Source organism: Haliotis rubra, unplaced genomic scaffold (assembly GCF_003918875.1).
Source record: "Haliotis rubra isolate DU_JTF1 unplaced genomic scaffold, ASM391887v1 Scf708, whole genome shotgun sequence".
Classification (NCBI taxonomy): Eukaryota; Metazoa; Mollusca; class Gastropoda; order Lepetellida; family Haliotidae; genus Haliotis; species Haliotis rubra.
In genome coordinates, this window is record NW_025767422.1 from 163631 (window position 1) to 188585 (window position 24955).

The 24955-nt window shown below is 41.5% G+C and overlaps 1 protein-coding gene across 2 annotated transcripts in view; it reads right to left on the bottom strand.

Annotated features, from left to right (window-relative positions):
• LOC124259033 (protein-glutamine gamma-glutamyltransferase K-like) overlaps nucleotides 1-24955 on the bottom strand; it is a 43398-nt gene that overhangs the window by 12793 nt on the left and 5650 nt on the right. Inside the window, exons 1-11 of one of the 2 annotated variants that reach the window (XM_046693112.1) lie at nucleotides 13658-13744; nucleotides 11556-11687; nucleotides 10991-11136; nucleotides 10527-10784; nucleotides 7863-8138; nucleotides 6318-6436; nucleotides 5600-5713; nucleotides 5076-5250; nucleotides 3873-4014; nucleotides 2245-2357; nucleotides 229-394 (exon numbers count right to left, since the gene is read on the bottom strand). In XM_046693112.1, the coding sequence (XP_046549068.1) occupies nucleotides 229-394; nucleotides 2245-2357; nucleotides 3873-4014; nucleotides 5076-5250; nucleotides 5600-5713; nucleotides 6318-6436; nucleotides 7863-8138; nucleotides 10527-10784; nucleotides 10991-11136; nucleotides 11556-11687; nucleotides 13658-13698 (1682 nt within the window). In that variant the 5' untranslated portion in view covers nucleotides 13699-13744. Of the gene's footprint in view, nucleotides 1-228; nucleotides 395-2244; nucleotides 2358-3872; nucleotides 4015-5075; nucleotides 5251-5599; nucleotides 5714-6317; nucleotides 6437-7862; nucleotides 8139-10526; nucleotides 10785-10990; nucleotides 11137-11555; nucleotides 11688-13657; nucleotides 13745-24955 lie in introns of those variants that run through there. The other variant, XM_046693113.1, reaches the window with a different exon arrangement.

Genomic DNA, 24955 nt, shown 5'->3' on the forward strand with positions numbered 1-24955 from the left:
AGACCCCCACCTTTTCCATTTCGAATGAATTCCCTGTCAGTTACGATAGATATCGTACCTTTGTACGATCTGCAAAAGGTTTAAGTTCGTTTCGAAAGTATATCCCATATTTAACCTATGTTATAGTATCTTGTTTTAAGTTGTTGAGATTAAACTTATCTAAGATTGTTCGCAACTCAAAACACGTCTCATTGATTACGGTGTCCCTTAAGTTTGATGACGACTTACGCATTTCTGATGCGCTTTGACTCCACAAGCTTTTTAAGCACTTTGCTGTTCTTCCATTCGACCTTGTCGGCGTTCACCTCGGCGTAGATGAAGCTGGTGTCGTAGCCCACCCTCAAGTGACCTTCTTTGATGGCAGCCACAGGAGAGGGACCGCAAGTATAAACACCTGTGGGGCAAGAAATAGACTGATATATACTCCCAGATATAGGCCTTATTTAAACATATATATCCACAAGAAATAACAAAATAAAGAAAATGGAAGAGAAACCCAGATCATTTATCAATTTCAGGAGAGCCGAGGCAATCTAGACCCGATAATCTTTTTTGACTTGAGCTTGACTTCTTTTTAATTACTTCGCAAGGGATTGGGTGAAAAACTAGACAAGAAATGAAACGATAAATGATGTGAATGTATATTGAGAGCACAGACGCTAGCTTTCGAAAAGATTTCACAGAAGGGAAAAAACTATTTGAATAATCACAGGAAAGTTGGGTCCGTTGCATGATTGCAACTATATCATGAACATGCTTTTACGATCACTTATTATCAATTGCTGATACAAGCGAATCATACTTATAACTATGTCGTACATCACAAACACATGCAGAGGTAAGTAAAGTGCTAAAAATACACGGGAAAATATGGCCCAAGTCAAAATATTACGATTGTCATTGGAGCGTCATATTGGGAATAGACTCAACATATCTAATACAAAACCTTAAAAATGTATACCTAAGTCCTTGAATGTCGTAAGAATCAGACAGCTGGAGCATAGTGTTGCCAGTTCTTCAATTTCGTAACAAGGCCTTAGACCCATGTACAATACAAATAAACATGTGTAATTATAAGATAGTGGCATTTGACAGTCAGATTCATATGTATGAAGAACGCAATGACAATGCTTCCTTAATGTAAGAAGAACAATATGTTAGTGTTGAAAACTTGGTACAAGATAATGTGTTCAGAAAGAGTTGTTGATCCATGTAATTTGGTAATGCTTTAAAATATTTACAGTGTAAAACATGATAAACTTTACATTCAAACAGGAAATGAAATTCATCTTCTACAAAATTATCATTACAAATATTACAAAGTCTTTGATGCCTCGGAACTCCATCAAATCTACCGGTAAATTGATATATTGGAAGTGCACCTATTCGTAACTTTGTTATTCGAGGCCTCACATCTTTAGATTTCAATAAAACTAAATATGGTTCAATGAGAAATATACTTTTGATACTGGAATAGACATCAAGTGATCAACATTTGTGCATTTCTGAAAATATGAATTATTGCTTTTGACAATCACCAACTCTTACATGAAAATCTTTCAAAAGCTGTTCCTCGTTGCAACCTCCTTGAGCTTCCCACACAAAACCAAAACCATAATTGAACAAAGTATTTCGGATCAAATATACCCACGTTTTCCTACCAACTTTGTCTAAATTGTGCAATATAATATAACACTGCTTTGGATTTCTATCCTTTGGTGAGCGTAAAAGTTTGAACCGATACTTCAAAACACGTAATAAACTATCAACATAAATATAATTTCTACCACCTTCCGCCAAAACAGCAGCGTTAGAGCATTTATAACTTACGACCAACACATACTTACAAAATATATTGTGAAACTGTTCAATAACATGCCATTTCCGAAAACCTCATATTTCCGAAGCGTACAAAATTATCGGGTTTATCTGAACGTCAAAGATTTTGAACAAAATAGTTTGAGAAATATTTTTAAGTCTCCTACCAAAAACCTTAACTGAGCACAAGGCGTTATTCGCTTTGTTTACCAATTTTTGAACCGATTTAGACCATGAACGTCTATTTGAAAACAATAAACCCAAATAATTATAATATGTAGAACCATTTAAGATATGATCACCAAAGTACCATGATTCATACCGCCTTAATTTACCACCATTTCTATAAACTAGCACCTCTGTTTTACCTCTGTACTACAATTATATTGGTGGTTCTTTTACGGTTTAACTTTTCCACAAACCCACCCTCGCTACGTTCCTGGGGCGTGGCGTCAACGGCATGCCATCCGTCGTATTTCATGTCGTCCGTGTTCAGATCCGGGCGTCTCATGTAAACCTCATTCCACACATGGAAGTTCCTTGAAGTAGACACAGAACATTAACACCGTCTTGGTCGTGGTAGAAAATAACATATATTCATATTGATAAATCATAAGCAGCATGTATGTTACAGTTATTGATTTCATGGTTGTGTGGGAGTGGGTAGTTGCTTGTCAAGCGGAAAGACACAGGAACTTACGCACGATGTTAACGACAGATAGTCAAGATGTCATTTACTTTAACAACTTTGAACATTTCAAACATTCCTTAAGCATTCCGAGAACGGGGACTGAATAAGAATGGGAAACTATATATTGGATTAAATGGTTGATCGTGTCTGGCAGCATAGGTCGACATTCGTAATACCACTGAATGACTGGTTCACACATACTTTGTACCTTGGTTGGAAGATTTCTGAGCGAGTGATTGAGTGAGTTTAGTTTTACGCCGCATGTAGCAATATATTTCTGACTTCAGTGTTCAAAATATAAACGAAATTATTTCAGATGTTTTTGTTCAAATCTCCCAGGTAGTCACTATCCAGACAAGACCGACTGTTACAAATTACAAATTAAAAGTGCACTATATATTCAAGTCAAAAAAATGATTACACAACAGTCTCGTTTCCTGCTGACTGGGTTGCGTCCTATTGCGCAACTTAGAACAATAACCAGTCCAGATTTTGAGACCAAATCATTCACCTGGATCTATAAATATTTGATACATCTAATCACTTGTATATTGCAACACTACGCTCCTTCTAATCCTTGCAAACACGTCGTGCAGCGTGCTCTGTCGTACAGCGTTCTCTGACAAACGGAAATCTGGAAATCGCGGAAATTTCAAAACGAGGCTCGGCCGCTAGAAACGTTTGGTGGTCTGTTATGGACTTGGTATTATATCAATCACACTGTACGTTACAAAAAGTACATTTGGTAAGCACAAAGAACACATAACAGGTGTAACCAGTGAGCCAGATGAATTGTGAATCATTGTACGACCTCTTCAAACGGGGCAGTCTGTGACGTCTTAGTTAACGACATGCTGTCTAAACCTTGACATAGAATATAGAAATAGGATTGTTTAAAACTTTCTTATGAACACGGAAGTGGAATTCAGTGTAACCATAGTTGTTTGTAGTGTCTCTTTTCACTTTTACAACAGAAAATTCGGATCGGCTGAAAAGTAGGTCATTGTCTGAATTGGTTAATGAGACTCATGTTTCGGTTTGTATCACATAGCGCCGCAAGATTGGTATATACTATAGAATAACGGGGCCGGAGAGGTAACATAGAGGCTAGAACAGTGAAGACCCGGCTCCAAATCCCCGCATGGGTACACATTCTGGTGTCCCCGGGGTGATATCGGTGGAATATTGCTAAAAGCGCTTTAAACTAACCTCACTCACTCATCGTGTAACAATCCGTATGTCGCCGGTTAGGACACATCGCCTATTAAATACGATATACTCTGCAGATATTTATTTCATCAATGACGTCAATGTAGTTAAGTTGTAAAACAAGCCAAATTAAAAGAAACTACCGACAACATACCACACGGAATCATCCGTTTTCTCTTCAACGTCTCCGTCCACGTTTTTTTTAATGACGTCAATGCTGAGCCGCTCCAGGTCGGTGTTGTGGGCGGAGGCGTAGTTGGTGACGCTGCGGCAAGGCAGTCCAATAGCTCTGCACACTAGACAGAAACAAAAAGCGTTCGTAACACTAATCCTGTGGCAAACTATAGTTAGATGGCTGGTAACGTTACGGATGCTCTGTGGATCGGAAACCTGGTTTGTTTTATGCATAATTCCTTGGGGACTTGTAAAAGCAAGAGAAGCTCGGTATCGGCACAGATAGGCTTTCTGTCATGTAGGACATGTGTTAATATCCTATTAACCCCAGGGGCTGGGTTTGGGGCTGTTTAGCCGACTTTCCACCCACGCCCATTCTCTTCCTACGAACCTCTGGTCTAATACGGCCATATTTCCCGATTCTCGTAAAATCCCCTAGCGGCAAAATATCGCAATACGAATTATCTCCCTTCTCTCTATCTAATGAGAACACGTGTTACATCGACTTGGTCATTCTGGACTAATACAAGCAAATGTGGGGGCACAAATATCCGTCCTCTGCCGGGGACTTGTCTTGATGTGACACACAAGACATTTAATGGCTAGCTTGTCCGTTGTCAACGAGGGCGATAATTGATCCACCATTACATGACTGAGTTCTGTCTAGAAGAAACGTTTGCGCATCGCGCAGGGGAAGAGGTTCTAGTTTTTTCTAGTTGATAAGTTTTGAAACAACGTCGCTGATTGCACAACTAAATCTGATTGCAACCAATGACGAATCCTGAACACTCGCACCATGAAAGGGCCGTTTTAGAACAGAGCGCTTTGAACAGTAGCTCACTTATTAAACATCGTGCCAGTCTAATGTGGGAGGAAGCCAGAAGGTGTGCCGTCTGCTGACAAACGTGGAAACATAAACATTGCGAACGTGTGACAGAACCATCGAGAGTAGCTTTCCCTTGACTGGAAGGTATCCAAATAGTAATCAACGCATTTGTCTTGTAAATAATCACAGAGTGATTTCCCAAGCGGTGTGTGTTCTATCAGGGCAGCGTTTCAAGTTGAAGCCATACGCACAAAATGTCAAACTTTATGGCATGGCACACAATATAATCACGCGATTCATATTTTATTCGCTTCTAGGACCATGAGACAGGGGGACCAGCACATCCCCTTGACCTACCCGCAGTGGTGACAGCGGAAAACACCCAGCACTGGCCGTACCGCACTGGTTTCCCTGTCTTCATGTACTCCAACAGAATCGTCTCGCTTCCTTGCCAGGACGTAGGCTTCTTGCCGCCAGAGTAGTCGCCGCTCCAGTTGCCCACCAGGACCCCGCCGTTGTCCGGGGCGTTCACCTGAAACACGACACAAACCCTGGTAAGATGTCTATGCTTATAGCATGTGGGCTGCTGGTACCAGTAAGGATGGTTTTTACAGGCCAAGCTCTCTGAGATGCCATTCAACATGGATACCACAGAATACTGACACCGTGCCCACCAATCCTTGTTATGACCCTGTTTTTGATCCGTGCGCGTGTGTGTTTAAGTGTTTGCTTATTTGCTTGTGTGTGTGTGTGTGTGTGTGTGTCTGTCTGTCTGTCTGTCTGTCTGTCTGTCTGTCTGTGTGTGTGTGTGTGTGTGTGTGTGTGTGTGTGTGTGTGTGTGTGTGTTTTATATGTGTGTACAATGCTGTTATAAAACTCACAATCCCCGCTATCATCCTGGAGACAAGGACTGGGCTCGCCATGGCGGGTGTGGCCTTGAACCCGAAAGCTTTCCTCACGAGATGAAGAGCAGCATCCAATATCCCGTACTTGAACTGAAACATGGAAGTAAATAAACGAGCATTCAGAGATGAACAAGGACATGCTGGCCTGTCCTCTTGCGCAACACCTTCGGGTCTGAACAGTAAGAGGCGACCTGATGGACTGATCCGTGGACGGACATTTCTCAACTTAATTACTGAAGTCTTTGATAATTTGTTGCAGTGAGAGTTTTATGGCAACTATATGTAACGAATGCCTTAGGCAGCGACCATTAGGTATTTTGTAGGGGGTTGAGGTGTGGGTGGGGATCTTTCAAAACTACTTTTCCATCCAAAATAACTTGTGCTGCTGGATGCCCTGGGATTATAAGTTGTCGTGATATAAACAATGGTTGACCTCATCCTTCCAACAGACTTCAAGTCTCTGCAGTTGCTGCCGAACACGGCAATCCTGTCTCTTGCAAATGTCAAAGGTCAAATTTTTGAAAGGGATAATTATTAGGGTCGTATTCACAAAGCGGGTGAAGTGCTATGGGTTTCAAGTTAAAGAACTGGATACATACACAAGACGACGTTAGAGTTGCTTTGATCATAACGCTGATATTAAAACAATGACTTAATCGTAGCGCAAAGAGCTTGGAGGCTCAGTTCCGTTTACCTGGTTGTAGGCCCAGGATCGGACGCCGACCTTTCTGTAGGTGCCATAGTATTGAGTGCCGTTGTCGTTGAGGACCGTCTCTGTCCTCCAGATGTCGTCATCCATGTACACCCAGTCCTCTGTTAGATATGCCACATGTATCAACTTTGTAACAATATGCAAGCTCTCAGTTCCCTATTTGATATGTCACTTCCAGTGAGAATTTCAGTTACATGGTAATATTTAGCGATAATAAACGCAATATACATCAGTTACATGGTAATATTTAGCGATAATAAACGCCATATACATCAAGACAGCAGACCAATGTCATGGTATTTGATATGTCACTTCCAGTGAGAATTTCAGTTACATGGTAATATTTAGCGATAATAAACGCCATATACATCAAGACAGCAGACCAATGTCATGGTATTTGATATGTCACTTCCAGTGAGAATTTCAGTTACATGGTAAGTGAGAATTTCAGTTACATGGTAATATTTAGCGATAATAAACGCCATATACATCAAGACAGCAGACCAATGTCATGGTATTTGATATGTCACTTCCAGTGAGAATTTCAGTTACATGGTAATATTTAGCGATAATAAACGCCATATACATCAAGACAGCAGACCAATGTCATGGTATTTGATATGTCACTTCCAGTGAGAATTTCAGTTACATGGTAATATTTAGCGATAATAAACGCCATATACATCAAGACAGCAGACCAATGTCATGGTAACACCGTCAACTCCAGCTGGACGTTTTGTTCAACAAGATCACTTAATGTTTAGCTTGGACTGGTTATAATACCTATTCTCTAAATTGGCAATATGACTTGCAGTTGCAAATCGAGTGTGGACAGTACATACCAGTGCTTGATGTTAGCACCACCAAGGTACAATGAAACAAAATCATTCAGACCAAGCCATGATCTCCTGACCCATCTATAGTCTGTCAACTTACATTTTGGGACACAGTACAGTTACGTTCATTTTCAAATTCATGTGGTCATATTTCCATACATGAATTGTCTGGCACTTCTTAGGCAGTGCCTGGTATACGTCATTGTAACAGACTGTAACCGAATCAGGCTCGCTGACTTGGTTGACACATGTCATCGGTTCCCAGTTGCGCAGTTCGGTGCTCATGATGTTGATCACTGGATTGTCTGGACCAGACTCGATTATTTACAGACCGCCGCCATATAGCTGGATTATTGCTGTGTAAATCTAAAACTCACTCACTCACTTTAAAGAAGGAATCATACTTTCTTGTAGACTTTAGTGACTGGTATAGGTCATTGTTACAGACTGTAACCTAATCCCCAGAGTTTTTCAAGAAGGAAGCATATTTTCTTGTAGACTGGTGTTTAGTCAAAGAACAATAAGTTATTTCATTTACAAGCATATCATTTTATAAAATTATGAACAGAACCCCAAAGGAGCCCAGTACAATTCTCAATTTCAGGCAAGAAATCAGACTTGCTCAATCATCCCATACATAACGTGGACACCTTTTATTTTTATCTGGCAGACAGAGCACTTGTTTTCTCACCTTTGCACCATGGGTTGAAGATGATGTTGATGTAGTCGGCTGTGTGGTTGTACTGCCAGAACAGATCCTTGCCGTCCTTCACGTCCACCACGGTCTTGACAGCAAACTCCCACTCGCCGATGGGTGTTGATGCGGGAACGAAGACGGACAGTGTGAGGGTGTTACCCTCCTGACCGGTGACCGTAGCACCCCATTTCTTGGGCTTGTATTTAGTTGCCCCGGTCTCGTCAACCTTGAAGCTCTGGTTCAGTCTTTTGTTTGCTTTGTATTCGTCACCTGTCCAATGATATTGTGGTGAATGATATTGTCAGGCATTCAGCAATGGCGTTATGCCAGTTGGTTTTTACAATAAAACAACTTTACAGTGACACCTATTCTCACGAAATACGCACCATTCATAATTTTATATGTCTCCGCATAACAAAAACACTTTTTGACTCATTTCACCTAGAACATATCTGAACATGGTTTATTTTTTAAAGATGTTTTTGTTTAATATGATGTCTCCATAAAAGTGTAATCCACGTTACCTCATGAAAATGAACATATATTTATGTGTATTTATTAGATAATATGCCTTATTTACAGTTTTATATTGGGACAATACAATATCAATCTCATAGCCACTAAATTTCGGCCGATTTCCCACCTTGACGCTTCACAGGTTTAAAGTTGAAGATATTTTTGTAAGGATGTAATCTACGTGACCACCATAAGATAAAAACTGAACACTCAGTGTCACCAAAAGGGTTTTTAAATGAATGGCCCTATTCAGTAGTAATAACTAAGTGAAGGGGATGCTCTTCTATTACACTATAAACGTTTGATGGATGCTAAGGGACGTCTGTGTAATCCACGTGATGTAATCTATGTGACCTCAATCCCAAAGGAGCACAGTACTATTTTTCGCGACTTCTACTCAGGTAAGACAGTTTTATTGGTCTAAAGTTATGGCATGAACTCTTCTAAACATTACAGTTTGGATGGATGTTCACTGTGCCTCTGTATTGTCTGTACTCAAATAATGAATGAAACGAAGAAATTATGGCATGAACTCTTCTAAACATTACAGTTTGGATGGATGTTCACTGGGCCTCTGTATTGTCTGTACTCAAATAATGAATGAAACGAAGAAATTATGGCATGAACTCTTCTAAACATTACAGTTTGGATGGATGTTCACTGGGCCTCTGTATTGTCTGTACTCAAATAATGAATGAAACGAAGAAATTATGGCATGAACTTTTCTAAACATTACAGTTTGGATGAATGTTCACTGGGCCTCTGTATTGTCTGTACTCAAATAATGAATGAAACGAAGAAATTATGGCATGAACTCTTCTAAACATTACAGTTTGGATGGATGTTCACTGGGCCTCTGTATTGTCTGTACTCAAATAATGAATGAAACGAAGAAACTGTCAATCACTTTTGCATCTTTTAATGTAATGGAATAGTATAGAAACGTTTCACCAGTAATATTCAAAATTTCTATATAGATATGGCAGTGTTACGGTAACGTAGGTTACAAGTTTTGTAAGTTGTATAATGGTTTTCGCTCATTTAAGATTTCAGTGACAGTACCGTTATGATATACAGAGGCATTATTAATATGATTATTATGTGTGACTTACCACAACTAGTTCTAAGCAAAGCATTGCTATCTGTCGTAAAAAAGACCATGTCACATTTTGCTTCAAGTTAGTCTTGGGATTTCCGTTTTGCAGTTGATGCTCTACTGATGGTGTCACGTAGATTACAAAGTGGAATTTGGGAACCCAATCATGATTGGCGATCTACTTTGACATCTGACTTTTGATAGTTTGACTTTTGTAAACAATAAATGTTCTAACAATAAAATGACTTATTATTGAAAAAAAAGAACTTGAGCTTTTACCACTTCCAGTTATCAGTTGTGCACATTTCGTGAGAATAGGTGTTTAACATCATGATTTTACTCTTATGGTGTGAACATAAAAACTTAATACGTCAGGAATAACCAGTCTTTATTGTACCTGTCATTCACACAAATTCCAATAAAACAGTAACTAAAGTATTTATTGCCTGAAGCTGTAAGAAGAAGAATACCTTCCATGCCACGGACGTCTGTATATAACCGGACAGTGAAGAGATCAATGGACCAGAAAGTCCTCTGACATGCCAGTGCTTTCGTTGTGATTTCGAAAGCTTAGTTAAATGATGGGTTCATTTTTAATTACGATTGTGTAGAAGTACAGAGAAATAGGAAAACCAAGTTCTATGGATAGTCAACTTCTTTATTGCAATGAGTTGACTGAGCATAGAAGTTGGTTCAGCATAGAATCTATACTTCATCTAAAATGCCTCTCAAAGAAGTTACAGAGAAGTACACATCAGCATCAAAAACCGTTTATGAAATGTGTTCGTTTTGCGAAACAGTGAATTTTGGTTTTGTTTGGATCCAATATTTTCAGCTTATAGTGGTAAAAGAAAACCATCATTCCTCTATGTGAACATCACCGTGATCTTACTTTCCGATATTTTTCAGCACGATGCTATCCATCTGTCATTACCTATACACTCCATAAACTGTTCCTATTAGTCCTTCCTTCCTTTGTAGTTCCATCATTTATCATTGCCAAGTATATGGAACATTATCGTGGCGTCATAGTTGTTGTAACTTACCCAAATTAAACATCAGCCTGATGTCATTCTTCTTGATGTCATACGGCCTGTCGAAGGTGATGGTCATCTTGAACTCCTGACCTCTACGGAGTACCAACTCTGCTGTTCTCCCTTCGGCTTCTTGCGCACATTCGTACATGTCCGTGTGGTGCTCCTTAGCATTTTCGGCAATGTGGAGGTCGACTCCGGTGACGTGAAGCTTCGTCTCCAGTTCCTTCTTCTCAACCTCAACCTTCTCCGGTTCCTTCTCCTCTGGAGCTGAGACAGGAAAGGCCAATCATTGAGAGAGTAAATCTGACAATGAGTGAGTGAGTTAGTGAGAACGGGGACTAAATAAGAATGGGAAGCTATATATTGGATTGAATGGTTGATCGTTTCTGACAGCATAGACCTTGGTTGGAAGATTTCTGAGTGAGTGAGTGAGCAACACTTGGAAGTGTGTAATCATGACACCCAGCCTTTACCTTCACGTATAGGCAACTCTTTCGTCTTGGTGGGGTCTGGAGGGGGTAGAAGTTTTATGTCACGCTCTGACGCTCGGGGTTTGAAGATGGAGCTGTTGTACATCCGGACCGAACTAGCATAGTTCATCCGGCGGCTCCTGCGAGCTCTGAAAAAAACCCAGGAAATGAAAAACAGATTAAGTCCAATTCGTGTCATACTTATCTTATTCAGTTGATGTACAAGCCTCCGACCCATTGCAACATAGATAGATGTATATATCAATTTCGTTGCGCGTGATGTTGATCAGTATGTATTCTCTTCTGCGTCGTGACCTGTGTGTGTGTTGATGTGAGTATGTCTGTGTCTATGTATGTATGTCAGTGTGTATGTATGTATGTATGTATGTATGTATGTATGTATGTATGTATGTATGTATGTATGTATGTATGTATGTATGTATGTATGTATGTGTGTGTATGTATGTATGTATGTATGTATGTATGTATGTATGTATGTATGTATGTATGTATGTGTGAACATGAGTGTGTGTGTACGCGCGCATGTGTGTGTGTCTCCGTATCCTACCTTCTTGAGAGTATTTCGCTGCTGTTGTTGTTTCCCCGGAATCTCGAATACATGGTGAAGGTTGCTGAATACGAAGACACTCCCGACGAATATCTGCAGTTGCTGCTGAAAACAGGTTGATTCCCACAGCGGCTAGAAACAAAAGGTAATCGGTGATAACACAGCTATGTTAGACAACAATATCGGAGACTGTAGGAACAGGATGAGTTTTGGATGGGCTATTCTAGAGATGGTCAGTAATAGGTCGACAAGAACATTGGGTCACATAGATATGGAATAAGGACCAGAAAGGGTAAGGATAGGTCGACAACAAAACTGGGGAACATAGGTATGGAATAAGGACCAGAGAGGGTAAGTAACAGGTCGACAACAAAACTGGGGAACATAGGTATGGAATAAGGACCAGAGAGGGTAAGTAATAGGTCGACAACAAAACTGGGGAACATAGGTATGGAATAAGGACCAGAGAGGGTAAGTAACAGGTCGGGAGGTATGGAATAAGGACCAGAGAGGGTAAGTAACAGGTCGACAACAAAACTGGGGAACATAGGTATGGAATAAGGACCAGAGAGGGTAAGTAACAGGTCGGACTAAGACCATATGGGTCGACAAAACTGGGAACATAGGCATGGAATAAGGACCAGAAAGGATAAGTAACAGGCCGACTATAACGTTTGGGAACATAGGCATGGAATAAGGGGGAAAGAGGATAAGTAATAGGTCGACAACAACACTTGGGAACACAGGCATGGAATAAGGACTAGAAAGGGGATGAAACAACCTACCTTCATCTGAAATATGAGAACTGTGTATAAGGCGAGTGGTTAGATAGAATGCATAATGAGGCCCGTTTTTTTCCACAACAATGGTTGTTGACGTGACTGCGCAAGTAAACAACTACTTTCGGGTACAAACTGAATTTGCACCAGCACCTGATCGTTATTACGAGATCGTTCATATTTCGACACATACCTCAGTCTATCTATCTACCAGTGTTACTTCATCGCTTCACTACCCCTGAAGCTCCGGGGTCAAATTGGTCTTCAGCAACCCATGAATGGTCTTCAGCAACCACCCATGAATGGTCTTCAGCAACCCATGAATGGTCTTCAGCAACCACCCATGAATGGTCTTCAGCAACCACCCATGAATGGTCTTCAGCAACCCATGAATGGTCTTCAGCAACCCATGAACGGTCTTCAGCAACCCATGAATGGTCTTCAGCAACCCATGAATGGTCTTCAGCAAACCCATGAATGGTCTTCAGCAACCCATGAATGGTCTTCAGCAACCCATGAATGGTCTTTAGCAACCCATGAATGGTCTTCAGCAACCCATGAATGGTCTTCAGCAACCCATGAATGGTCTTCAGCAACCCATGAATGGTCTTGAATGGTCTTTCAGCAACCCATGAATGGTCTTCAGCAACCCATGAATGGTCTTTAGCAACCCATGAATGGTCTTTAGCAACCCATGAATGGTCTTCAGCAACCCATGAATGGTCTTCAGCAACCCATGAATGGTCTTCAGCAACCCATGAATGGTCTTCAGCAACCCATGAATGGTCTTCAGCAACCCATGAATGGTCTTCAGCAACCCATGAATGGTCTTCAGTAACCCATGAATGGTCTTTAGCAACCCATGAACGGTCTTTAGCAACCCATGAATGATCTTCAGCAACCCATGAATGGTCTTTAGCAACCCATGAATGGTCTTCAGCAACCCATGAATGGTCTTCAGCACACCTTCGGCGGGATGTAAAAGGCGACAAACGGGATCAGGCCGCCATACAACTGGAGTATTGCTGAGTGCGGCGTTAAACAACAAACCAAAACACATCACTTCACTTCACAATAGAGGTGACTAAATAATACCATCATCCAACATACCAGATCCAGCAACCGAGGCACACCAGAAACTAAGAGTATAGTTTCTGTTGTTTCTAATAGTATAGTTTCTATTGTTTCTAATAGTATAGTTTCTATTGTTTCTAATAGTATAGTTTCTATTGTTTCTAATAGTATAGTTCCTATTGTTCCTACAAGATCACCCACCGGATGTTCATTAAAACATCCCAGATTTGTTAAGCAAAACGATCTCACCTGCCATAGCTGTTGGCACTGTATACATTACGGTTCCACATGGTAATACGTTCCCCACAGAGGTCAGTATAGGCGTAGTGTGACGCTCTCCTATATAGCAAGCTCCACGTCCGGTATACAGTGCCGTTCAGAAACAAATACCGCTAACGTGTAATTCTCGACCATTTAGTACGAATAGACGTAGTGAAGTGTCCTTTGTCTCAACTGAAACTATGCACGTTTAACCTGACCCGATACAACCACTTTACATCGAGAAGTGAGAATGTAATGTACTTCATGTAACGGTACTTTTATTTGCTCAGCATTGTATCAAACCCCTCCCCCATACAACAATCTATCTGTCGGAAACAGATTATCATATAGGCGTGGTGTCTGGTTTCCATATAGAGGGGACAAGGTCACGTAGGTATTTGGAGGGACGTTACGCCAACGCTCACGTACAAACACTGATCTTGTAACCTCTTTTAAAATGTAGTGTCTCTTGTTACGTGAGTGAAGTATTAATTCACATTCCGAGACAAAGGAAGGCTACAGCTGACTTCTGTTACTATAAGGTCTGGGCTTGTCTAAACATTAGGGACCGGCTTACACCTAAACACAATTCTTTGTTGAGGTAATTTCAGAAATCATATTTTCGCAATTAATGTTATCAATATATTACATTATGAATTTCTTTTCGTACCAGATAGTATTTGCGATTTCTATCTTTCTATGACTGAACTGATGAGACACCGAGTGAATGAATAACAGAATTTATACAACGAATTAATGAGAATGTGGTGTTTTATAGGCAAGCTCGGGTCGACATGATTTTTAAATTGTTTATTTCATAGACACAAATAACTCCATGAACTTAATTTTGCTCACATTAATACCATGTGGAAAATTCTTGTCGTGAAACTGGATGATGAGTCAAACTAAACGAATGACAGTGCGAGGAAATGTTTGCTGGATGGCCTTGACCATGACGTCGGTCGGCCAAGACCACTTCCGGAATGTCAAGGACCTTTTTCCATCGACTGACGAATATGCCGCTCTGACCGATATTGTTTCGCATATTGCCGATTTTCATGAAGGCTATAGTTTGGGCGTGAATATTTTGTTTGGGTTCGTGTGCAAGTCCGTTTAATGCTTTGGGCAGCTTTTATTTTTGCTGATTGATCGCTTGGTGTCAGTTTCAAGTGTCGGAAGTTGTAAAACCCTTTCATTGCAATAGTTATGCTTTTGGTGAGGTGAAATGGGGTTTAACGTCGTACTTAAGAATTTTTCGCTCATATGATGACGTACATGCGTGTGTATGTGGGACTGTTTGTACAAGCCCACACTTAAGGCTGGTTTTATAGTGCTAGCCCACTGAGCACGAATACCCCACTGACTCCGAGCCCAGCAGTCCTTCTTGTACCCATTAATACCGGGCGCCAGGCAGGGACCAACAAGTACCATATTTTAACGCGGCCGCGGATCGAACCCTCGGCATCCCGCTCTCTTGGCAGACGCTCTAACCACTACACCACAGAGGCGGTACTTATGCTACCGACAGACCAGAACCAATAATCGGTATTCGAATGGACGCAACGCAGATCCTGGCAGGGCTAAGGGACATAAACATGGACAGAGCATTTTTAAGGCTCTTTGGTCGTAGGTCCTCCATCATTGTTCTTGGTAACGCGGATTCAGATGGCACTATCGGACACATAGCAAGTGGAAAGGGTTTTGTCGCTGTATTTTTATTCAAACCAACTTCACACGTGATTCCTGGGTATAGTAGATCCACAGAAAATAGTTTGACAATACGTTAAAACTAACCAATTATGAAATGTCAAATATCGGTGTACTTAGCAACACCCATGAAGATCCAGGTTAGACTTGGTCGTCAGCAACATATGCTTGTCTTAAAAGTCGACATACAGGATCAGATGGACAGAATCGATGTCTAAGTTGACACACGGATTACCACCATGAAGTGTAAACAGAAACGAGTTTCAAACAGACAATCAGTGGCTTAAAGACTTATCAAGTCCACTCGAGCACGCAATCAACTAACAGAGCCTGACCACCCAATCCTTAGCAACTAATCTCAGAAATAACAGGAAATATCTAGTTTTTTCATTAACATGATTACAATCAAATCCACTGTCGGGTAAAAGATAGTAGACACTTAAAACAAGATTTTGGGATAAAAAATACTAACATTACTGAAACGTTACGATATTTTGCCAACATTACATCCAAAACATAATTACAGTTACTTCAACATCAAATCACCATTTCTTTTCAGGTTTAGCCACTCTAGTGTAAAACATTCTTGTACCCGGCAACGTATTTAACGTTCATTGTGTTTAATGTACCAACTACCCGTGAAGGTACGGGTTAGAATATTGATCTTCAGTAACCCATGCTTGTCGTAATAGGCGACTAACGGGATCGGGTGGGCAGACTCGCTGACTTGGTTGACACATGTCATCGGTTCCCAATTGCGCAGATCGATGTTCATACTGTTGATCACTGGATTGTCTGGTGCAGACTCGATTATTTACAGACCGCCGCCATATAGCTGGAATATTGCTGAGTGCGGCGTAAAATTAAACTCACTCACTACTACAAGTGTGAAACACTGAGGAATTCAGTTATATCTGAGAGTATCATCACCGGAGATAAGTATACTTAAAGGCCTAGTTAACAGAATTTACGGTGTTTATGTTTCCATTTATGTCTGCGAAGTTTAGAAGCATGAGACGTAGGACTCTTAGCATTTGTCTCCTTGTTCTGTTAAAGTGAGATGATCTGAGTGGTCTGGATGGACCCAGGACTTTGACAAATACAAACGACTTTTGACAAATACAAACAAAACAAGTATTTTGCTTTAAACACAAAACATTTAAACTTAAACAGATATTATCAGTTACATGACAGGATTTCAAAGAAAAGGGTTTACATTATTCATGACGAGTGATAAAGAAATTATGCATTACGTCATGACGACGGAGGCGCGGTGGGGTAGCCTAGTGGTTAAAGCGTTCGCTCGTCACGCCGAAGACCCGGGTTCTAATCCCCACATCGGCACAATGTGTGAAGCCCATTTATGGTGTCCCCCGCCGTGATATTGCTGGAATATTGCTAAAAGCAGCGTAAAACCATACTCACTCACTCACCCATGACGACGGGATGATCTAAGAATATCTTTTGCAGCATTTGATGGCCAAAGTGTGTTGTATATGCAACATTAAAAATTCCACACACAACTGTTCAAGTTTCCATAAATTAGTGGAACAATATATTTCTACCGTCATGCAAAGTTAACCGTTTTTCCAATGTACAGCACATGGTACGAACAGTTTAAGACAAGCAATATCATAGAAACACCACAGCGTCGCCTTCGTGAGTGACGGTAAAGATCCCGTTCTAAACATACAGCAAACTAGTAGCTAGGAATGCAGAACGCCCTATATTTGGTTTGAACTTAAGGACAGAGTAAGCTTACCTTACTGCAACCACCGACTATTATCCAACGTCTGGGGAGCAATATACAATATTGTCGGTAAGAACCATTTGATCGGATTGTAAATAACAGCGACGGTCCATTGTTCTGATCACATGAGGTAACATGGTCAGTACGTTCTCAAACAATGGGCGGATAAAGGCCGTAGTACGACCAGCTATAGTTATTGTTTCACTGGATGGCTTCAGCTCATACACTCTGTATGTATGTATGTCTTGTAAATTGTGCTCTTTCAAATAGCTGTACAATTGCCAGTCATAACACCTTGATTCGTACGATTCATAAAAGTAGTATATTACATGGCCAGATGGTAAATTTAAACATTACATCACATGTCTTACAAGTCTGGGTCGGGAGCAGATATGCACATGTGTGGTGTGGTGTGGTGTGGTGTGGTGTGGTGTGGTGTGGTGTTGTGTGGTGTGGTGTGTGGTGTAATGATTTCAAAGACACGAATAGCAAAGTAACACGATGACGTCAAAACGACTTATAACTTATTCTACAGACCCGGATCATTCGCGTGAATGTAAAACTTGATTAGTAAGGAAACATGTTTAGGAATGTGTTTAAATCCCAAACAAAATACACATTCGATGCGTTCTGTCTAAACACGTTTGTCTTCTGAATATTGTGAATAAGCTGTCGTCTCACCATGAAATGCCACCTAAACACAATATTCCCATTATCTAAACTAGTTTTAAAAAAAATCAAGTTCAAAATGCACACTATACGTGTCATCCTAACTGACACAAAGACTAAGAGTCTTTCGCAAGAAACTCTATGTTTGTAATATATCTGTATATTTTACCTGAACCTTACACTCCACCTAAATCGACGCCTGATGTGATATCACCGACGAGACCGCCCCCGTGGCATAGTGGATATAACCTCAGCCCAGAGGGCGTAAAGTCAGTGGTTCCATTCCTGGCCGCGAACTACCAAACTACGTCAAATGATGGTATTTGTTGTTACCCTGCCTTGGAGACACGACAGGCATGATCGGTTCGGGGCCAGCAAGTGCGAGGAGACACGACAGATATGATTGGCTCGGGGCCAGCAAGTGCGAGGAGACACGACAGGCATGATCGGCTCGGGGCCAGCAAGTGCGAGGAGACACGACAGGCATGATCGGCTCGGGGCCAGCAAGTGCGAGGAGACACGACAGGCATGATTGGCTCGGGGCCAGCAAGTGCGAGGAGACACGACAGGCATGATCGGCTCGGGGCCAGCAAGTGCGAGGAGACACGACAGGCATGATCGGCTCGGGGCCACCAAGTACGAGGAGAAACAACAGGCAAGATCGGCTGGGGCAACCAAGTGCGAGGAGACACGACAGGCATGATCGGCTCGTGGCCAGCAAGTGCGAGGAGACACGACAGGCATGATCGGCTCGGGGCCAGCAAGTGCGAGGAGACACGACAGGCATGATCGGCTCGGGGCCAGCAAGTGCGAAGGAGACACGACAGGCATGATCGGCTCAGGGCCAGCAAGTGCGAGGAGACACGACAGGCATGATCGGCTCGGGGCCAGCAAGTGCGAGGAGACACGACAGGCATGATCGGCTCGGGGCCAGCAAGTGCGAGGAGACACAACAGGCATGATCGGCTCAAGGCCACCAAGTGCGAGGAGACACGACACGACAGGCATGATCGGCTCGGGGCCACCAAGTGCGAGGAGACACGACAGGCATGATCGGCTCGGGGCCAGCAAGTGCGAGGAGACACGACAGGCATGATCGGCTCGGGGCCAGCAAGTGCGAGGAGACACGACAGGCATGATCGGCTCGGGGCCAGCAAGTGCGAGGAGACACAACAGGCATGATCGGCTCGAGGCCACCAAGTGCGAAGGAGACACAACAGGCATGATCGGCTCAAGGGCCACCAAGTGCGAGGAGACACAACAGGCATGATCGGCCCGGGGCCACCAAGTGCGAAGGAGACACAACAGGCATGATGGGTTCGGGGCCACCAAGTGCCAGGAGACACAACAGGCATGATCGGCTCGAGGCCACCAAGTGCGAGGAGACACAACAGGCATGATCGGCTCGGGGCCACCAAGTGCGAAGGAGACACAACAGGCATGATGGGCTCGGGGCCAGCAAGTGCGAGGAGACACAACAGGCATGATCGGCTAGGGGCGAGTGCGAGGAGACACGACAGGCATGATCGGCTCGGGGCCAGCAAGTGCGAGGAGACACGACAGGCATGATCGGCCCGGGGCCAGCAAGTGCGAGGAGACACAACAGGCATGATCGGCTCGGGGCCAGCAAGTGCGAGGAGACACGACAGGCATGATCGGCTCGGGGCCACCAAGTGCGAGGAGACACGACAGGCATGATCGGCTCGGGGCCAGCAAGTGCGAGGAGACACGACAGGCATGATGGGCTCGGGGCCAGCAAGTGCGAGGAGACACCACAGGCATGATTGGCTCGGGGCCACCAAATACGAGGAGACACGACAGGCATGATGGGCTCGGGGTATATGAGGTGGGTATATGTCCATGTTAAATGCGACAGGGTGTCTCAGAAGGCTAGCACTTCAAGACCGGACTAAGGACACGTCTGGTCTGATACACACAACAAACACACACACACATATGGCCGTAGGTTATCTTCATCAATCTTGAATCCATTTATCTCACTGTTTGATGTATTTGTTTTGTTTAACGCCGCACTCAGCAATACTGCAGCTATATATATATATGTCTGTAAATAATAGTCTGCACCAAACAATCAAGTGATCAACAGCATGAGCATCGATCTACGCAATGGGGATAGGATGAGATGTGTCAAACAAATAAGCGATTCCGTTAGTCGCCTCTTTCGACAAGCATGGTTGGCTGAAGACCAATTCTAATAATCCGGATCTTCAGTGGTACCTTTCTCGCTGACACTGATTGGGTGCAGACATATCTTGTGTTAAACTGTACCCCCGGAAAAGGAAGTATACACATGCAATGTGGTGAGTTAGTGAGTGAGTTGGGTTTTATGCCGCTTTTAGCAATATTCCAGCAATATCACGGCGGAGGACATCAGAAATGGGCTTAACGCAATGTGCCCATGGTGGGAATGGAATTAAACCCGGGCCTTTGGTGTGACGAGCTGAGGCTATAACCACTTGGCTAACCACTTGGCCCAGAAATGGGCTTCACACATTGTACCAATGTGGGGAATCGAACCCGAGTCTTCGGCGTGACGAGCGAACGCCTTAACCTCTAGGCTACCCCACCGCCCCCAACTATTATTGAATAATGAAGATGATTAATACTGGTTTGGGCACACATGAGGTAAAACGTAATGAGTTCAGGTAACCAGCGAAACATTCAGGACGGAAAGTTATTATCTTCACAATGTCTTTGTGACAATAGTGGCCTCCCTTATGTGGTGAAGTGCGTTTCTGATGTCACCCGTCGTGGTATTGCTGGAATATTGCTTAAAGCGGCGTAAAACACAACTCACTCACTCTGTCACCGTTTTATATTATAGCACGCGTGAGCTAGCATGAGAATATCCACTTCACCAACACTCTATGGCTTGTCCTATAAGGAGATTGAGCTGGTGTAATTGTCAGGTCCGGCTTCTCGGTTATCTATGTTTTTCGTGCGTTGCTTAAAGCGGCAATATTGAACTGTTGTTATTCGTAACAGACACGTTGTATTCAATGGTCACCTAGATAGACCACGCACGCACGCACGCACGCACGCACGCACGCACACACACACACACACACACACCACCACCACCCCTTATACTGTCACCTACTGCCTCGGCACAGCATTACCCTACCGTTATTATCTACCGCCCATGCAGTTATTAAAGCCATTCAATCCGACATTATATATCCACCTTGTCCTCAAGGTCAGGAACGCAGGGATTTATATAGATCTCAAACCCGTGTAGACGTTATACATAAAAGACACAAAGGCTTTTCAATAACCATAAAGCATATCTGTTAAGAGTTCCCCTATGAACATGAACCGTCAACGCCCAGGGATAGCCAGACTCCATTATCTGCCGAAACAGGTTCCAATAGGGGAGAGAAAAGACGACCATATGCTTTCATTGTTGCCAGTAGAAGCCAATACTATTGCCTCTCTTAAAAATGGATGAACGGTCTCTGTATTAAATGCGCCTTACTTTCCGTACTTCATGTCATGGGCATTTATTAGATTTAAGTCAGTGAGTGAGTTTAGATTTACGCCGCTTTTAGCAATATTCCAGCAATATCACAGCATGGGTCATCAGAAATGGGCTTCACATATTGTACCCATGTGGGGAATCGAACCCGGGTCTTCGGAGTGACAAACGAAAGCTTTAACCACAAGGATACCCCACCGCCCCACTAATGTTAGAATTGGGGGGCAGTGCTTATAATACTGTATTTGGTGATACCTTCATTACCCATTTGATACATACTGCTTGTCAGTGCTACACATATGACTATAGGATTCGCAGGACATGACTAGTACCTAATTGCAAAATTTGGATAACATGTACATTAACATACTTGTAACTGTAATAACAACTTGTCGTTATGATACATAAATGTAGATAGTCATTTTGATATATTCTAAGCTGAGTGTATGAACGGTGCGTAAATGAGGTTCAAGGCCACTATGAACTGTATTCCAGTTATCTCAATGGCTGTTTATTGTGGAAGAGAAATGTATTGATGCTGGTGAAAGACGTTTACAACTTTTGTGAAACCCACGAGCAAGGATGGTATGGTGCTGGCAAACCAAAACAACGGGGACTACCGGGATTCGAACCCATGATCATAGGGTTTGCACAGCAAATTGTGGTGTCTTAGACGACTCGCCACAATGTTGTTTCCAAGTAGAGTGAGTGAGTGAGTTTAGTTTTACACCGCTTTTAGCAATATTCCTGTAATATCACGGCGGGGGACTCCAGAAATGGGCTTCACTCATTGTACCAATGTGGGGAATCGAACCCGAGCCTTCGGCGTGATGAGTGAACGCTTTAACCACAAGGCTACCCCACCGCCCCGTTTCCAAGTAGAAAAGGGATCGGCTTGTTTTTGCGAACATATACCGGTAACATGTTAATGTGTTTGACATTATTGTGGCTTATGTCTAACTGTTTGTTATGAGGCAGTAAAATGCTTATTTTTTGCACCATATAATTGAAACATTAGTAAAATGTTTCTCGATACTGTACGGGAGGCAGTACTGGTAATACAGAGTTACGCGCCCTTGTGTGGACGTAATCATGAAAGACTTTCAGTACCATTTCAAAAAGGCCGGCAGAGGCGCCAGGCTAGTGATCCAGCGAGGTTGAGGTGTCGGAATCGAGCTCACTTGTGACCGGGTGTCACAACCACTAGTGTACAGTACACAACCCTGTGCACTTAAAAGAGCTCACGAATCCGTTGGTATATGACCAAATGGTGACCACATGAATACGTGCAAACAACTAGTTGCGGGTACAGCAACGCGCAGTGAACTTCGACAAAGTACTGTGACTATGTGTCCCAGTCCACCCAGCTGTGAATGGGTACCTCATTAGGATGAGAAAGCCACAATAACTCGGTGCGCCTAGTGGCCGCAAGAGCTGTATACTCCCAAGGGAGTTGAGATTGATAATACGATGTGCCGTTGTGAGCATGCACTAGTTGCCTGGATATGTGCTCTTCATAAATATCTTGTATAAGCGATTGATAAAGACATGCACATGATATATCCCAACTATTTGAAAGTAATTCATAAAGACATGCACATGATGTATCCAAACTATTTGAAAGTAATTCATGAACACATGCACATGATATATCCAAACTATTTGATAGTGATTCATAAAGACATGCACATGATATATCCAAACTATTTGAAAGTAATTCATGAACACATGCACATGATATATCCAAACTATTTGAAAGTAATTCATGAACACATGCACATGATATATCTAAACTATTTGCTAGTGATTCATAAAGACATGCACATGATATATCCAAACTTTTTGAAAGTAATTCATAAAGACATGCACATGATATATCCAAACTTTTTGAAAGTAATTCATGAACACATGCACATGATATATCCAAACTAATTTGAAAGTAATTCATGAACACATGCACATGATATATCCCAACTATTTGATAGTGATTCATAAAGACATGCACATGATATATCCAAACTATTTGAAAGTAATTCATGAACACATGCACATGATATATCCAAACTATTTCATAGTGATTGATAAAGACATGCACATGATATATCCAAACTTTTTGAAAGTAATTCATAAACACATGCACATGATATATCCAAACTATTTGAAAGTACTTCATGAACACATGCACATGATATATCCAAACTATTTCAAAGTGATTCATAAAGACCTGCACATGATATATCCAAACTTTTTGAAAGTAATTCATAAAGACATGCACATGATATATCCAATCTATTTAAAATTAATCCATGAACACATGCATATGATATATCCAAATTATTTGATAGTGATTCATAAAGACGTGCGCATGATATATCCAAACTTTTTTAAAGGAATTCATAAAGACATGCACATGATATATCCAAACTAATTTGAAAGTAATTCATGAACACATGCACATGATATATCCAAACTATTTCATAGTGATTGATAAAGACATGCACATGATATATCCAAACTTTTTGAAAGTAATTCATAAACACATGCACATGATATATCCAAACTATTTGAAAGTACTTCATGAACACATGCACATGATATATCCAAACTATTTCAAAGTGATTCATAAAGACCTGCACATGATATATCCAAACTTTTTGAAAGTAATTCATAAAGACATGCACATGATATATCCAATCTATTTAAAATTAATCCATGAACACATGCACATGATATATCCAAACTATTTGATAGTGATTCATAAAGACAGGCACATGATATATCCAAACTTTTTTAAAGGAATTCATAAAGACATGCACATGATATATCCAAACTATTTAAAAGTAATCCATGAACACATGCACATGATATATCCAAACTATTTCATAGTTATTCATAAAAACAGGCACATGATATATCCAAACTATTTGAAAGTAATTCATGAACACATGCACATGATATATCCCAACTATTTCATAGTGATTCATAAAGACATGCACATGATATATCTAAACTAATTTGAAAGTAATTCATGAACACATGCACATGATATATCTAAACTATTTGATAGTGATTCATAAAGACATGCACATGATATATCCAAACTAATTTGAAATTAATTCATGAACACATGCACATGATATATCCAAACTAATTTGAAAGTAATTCATAAACACACGCACATGATATATCCAAACTATTTGAAAGTAATTCATGAACACATGCACATGATATATCCAAACTATTTGATAGTGATTCATGAACACATGCACATGATATATCCAAACTCTTTGATAGTGATTCATGAACACATGCACATGATATATCCAAACTATTTCATAGTGATTCATAAAGACATGCACATGATATATCCAAACTATTTCATAGTGATTGATAAAGACACATGATAAATCCAAACGATTTGAAAGTGATTCATAAACACATGCCTTAACGCATGACCTGGAGATGAGAGATCATTGTTATAGCAATACAACTACCTACATGAAGACAATAATGTACGCAGAAGACAACTGTTTATAATCCATGTAATTTTCAAACATATCTATAAATATATTTTATGTTTACTTGGATTTTTATGCTGAGTAAGCAGTTGTCATCTGTGTAAGTTATTGCTTTAGCAAGCACACGAACACACACGTATGGATGG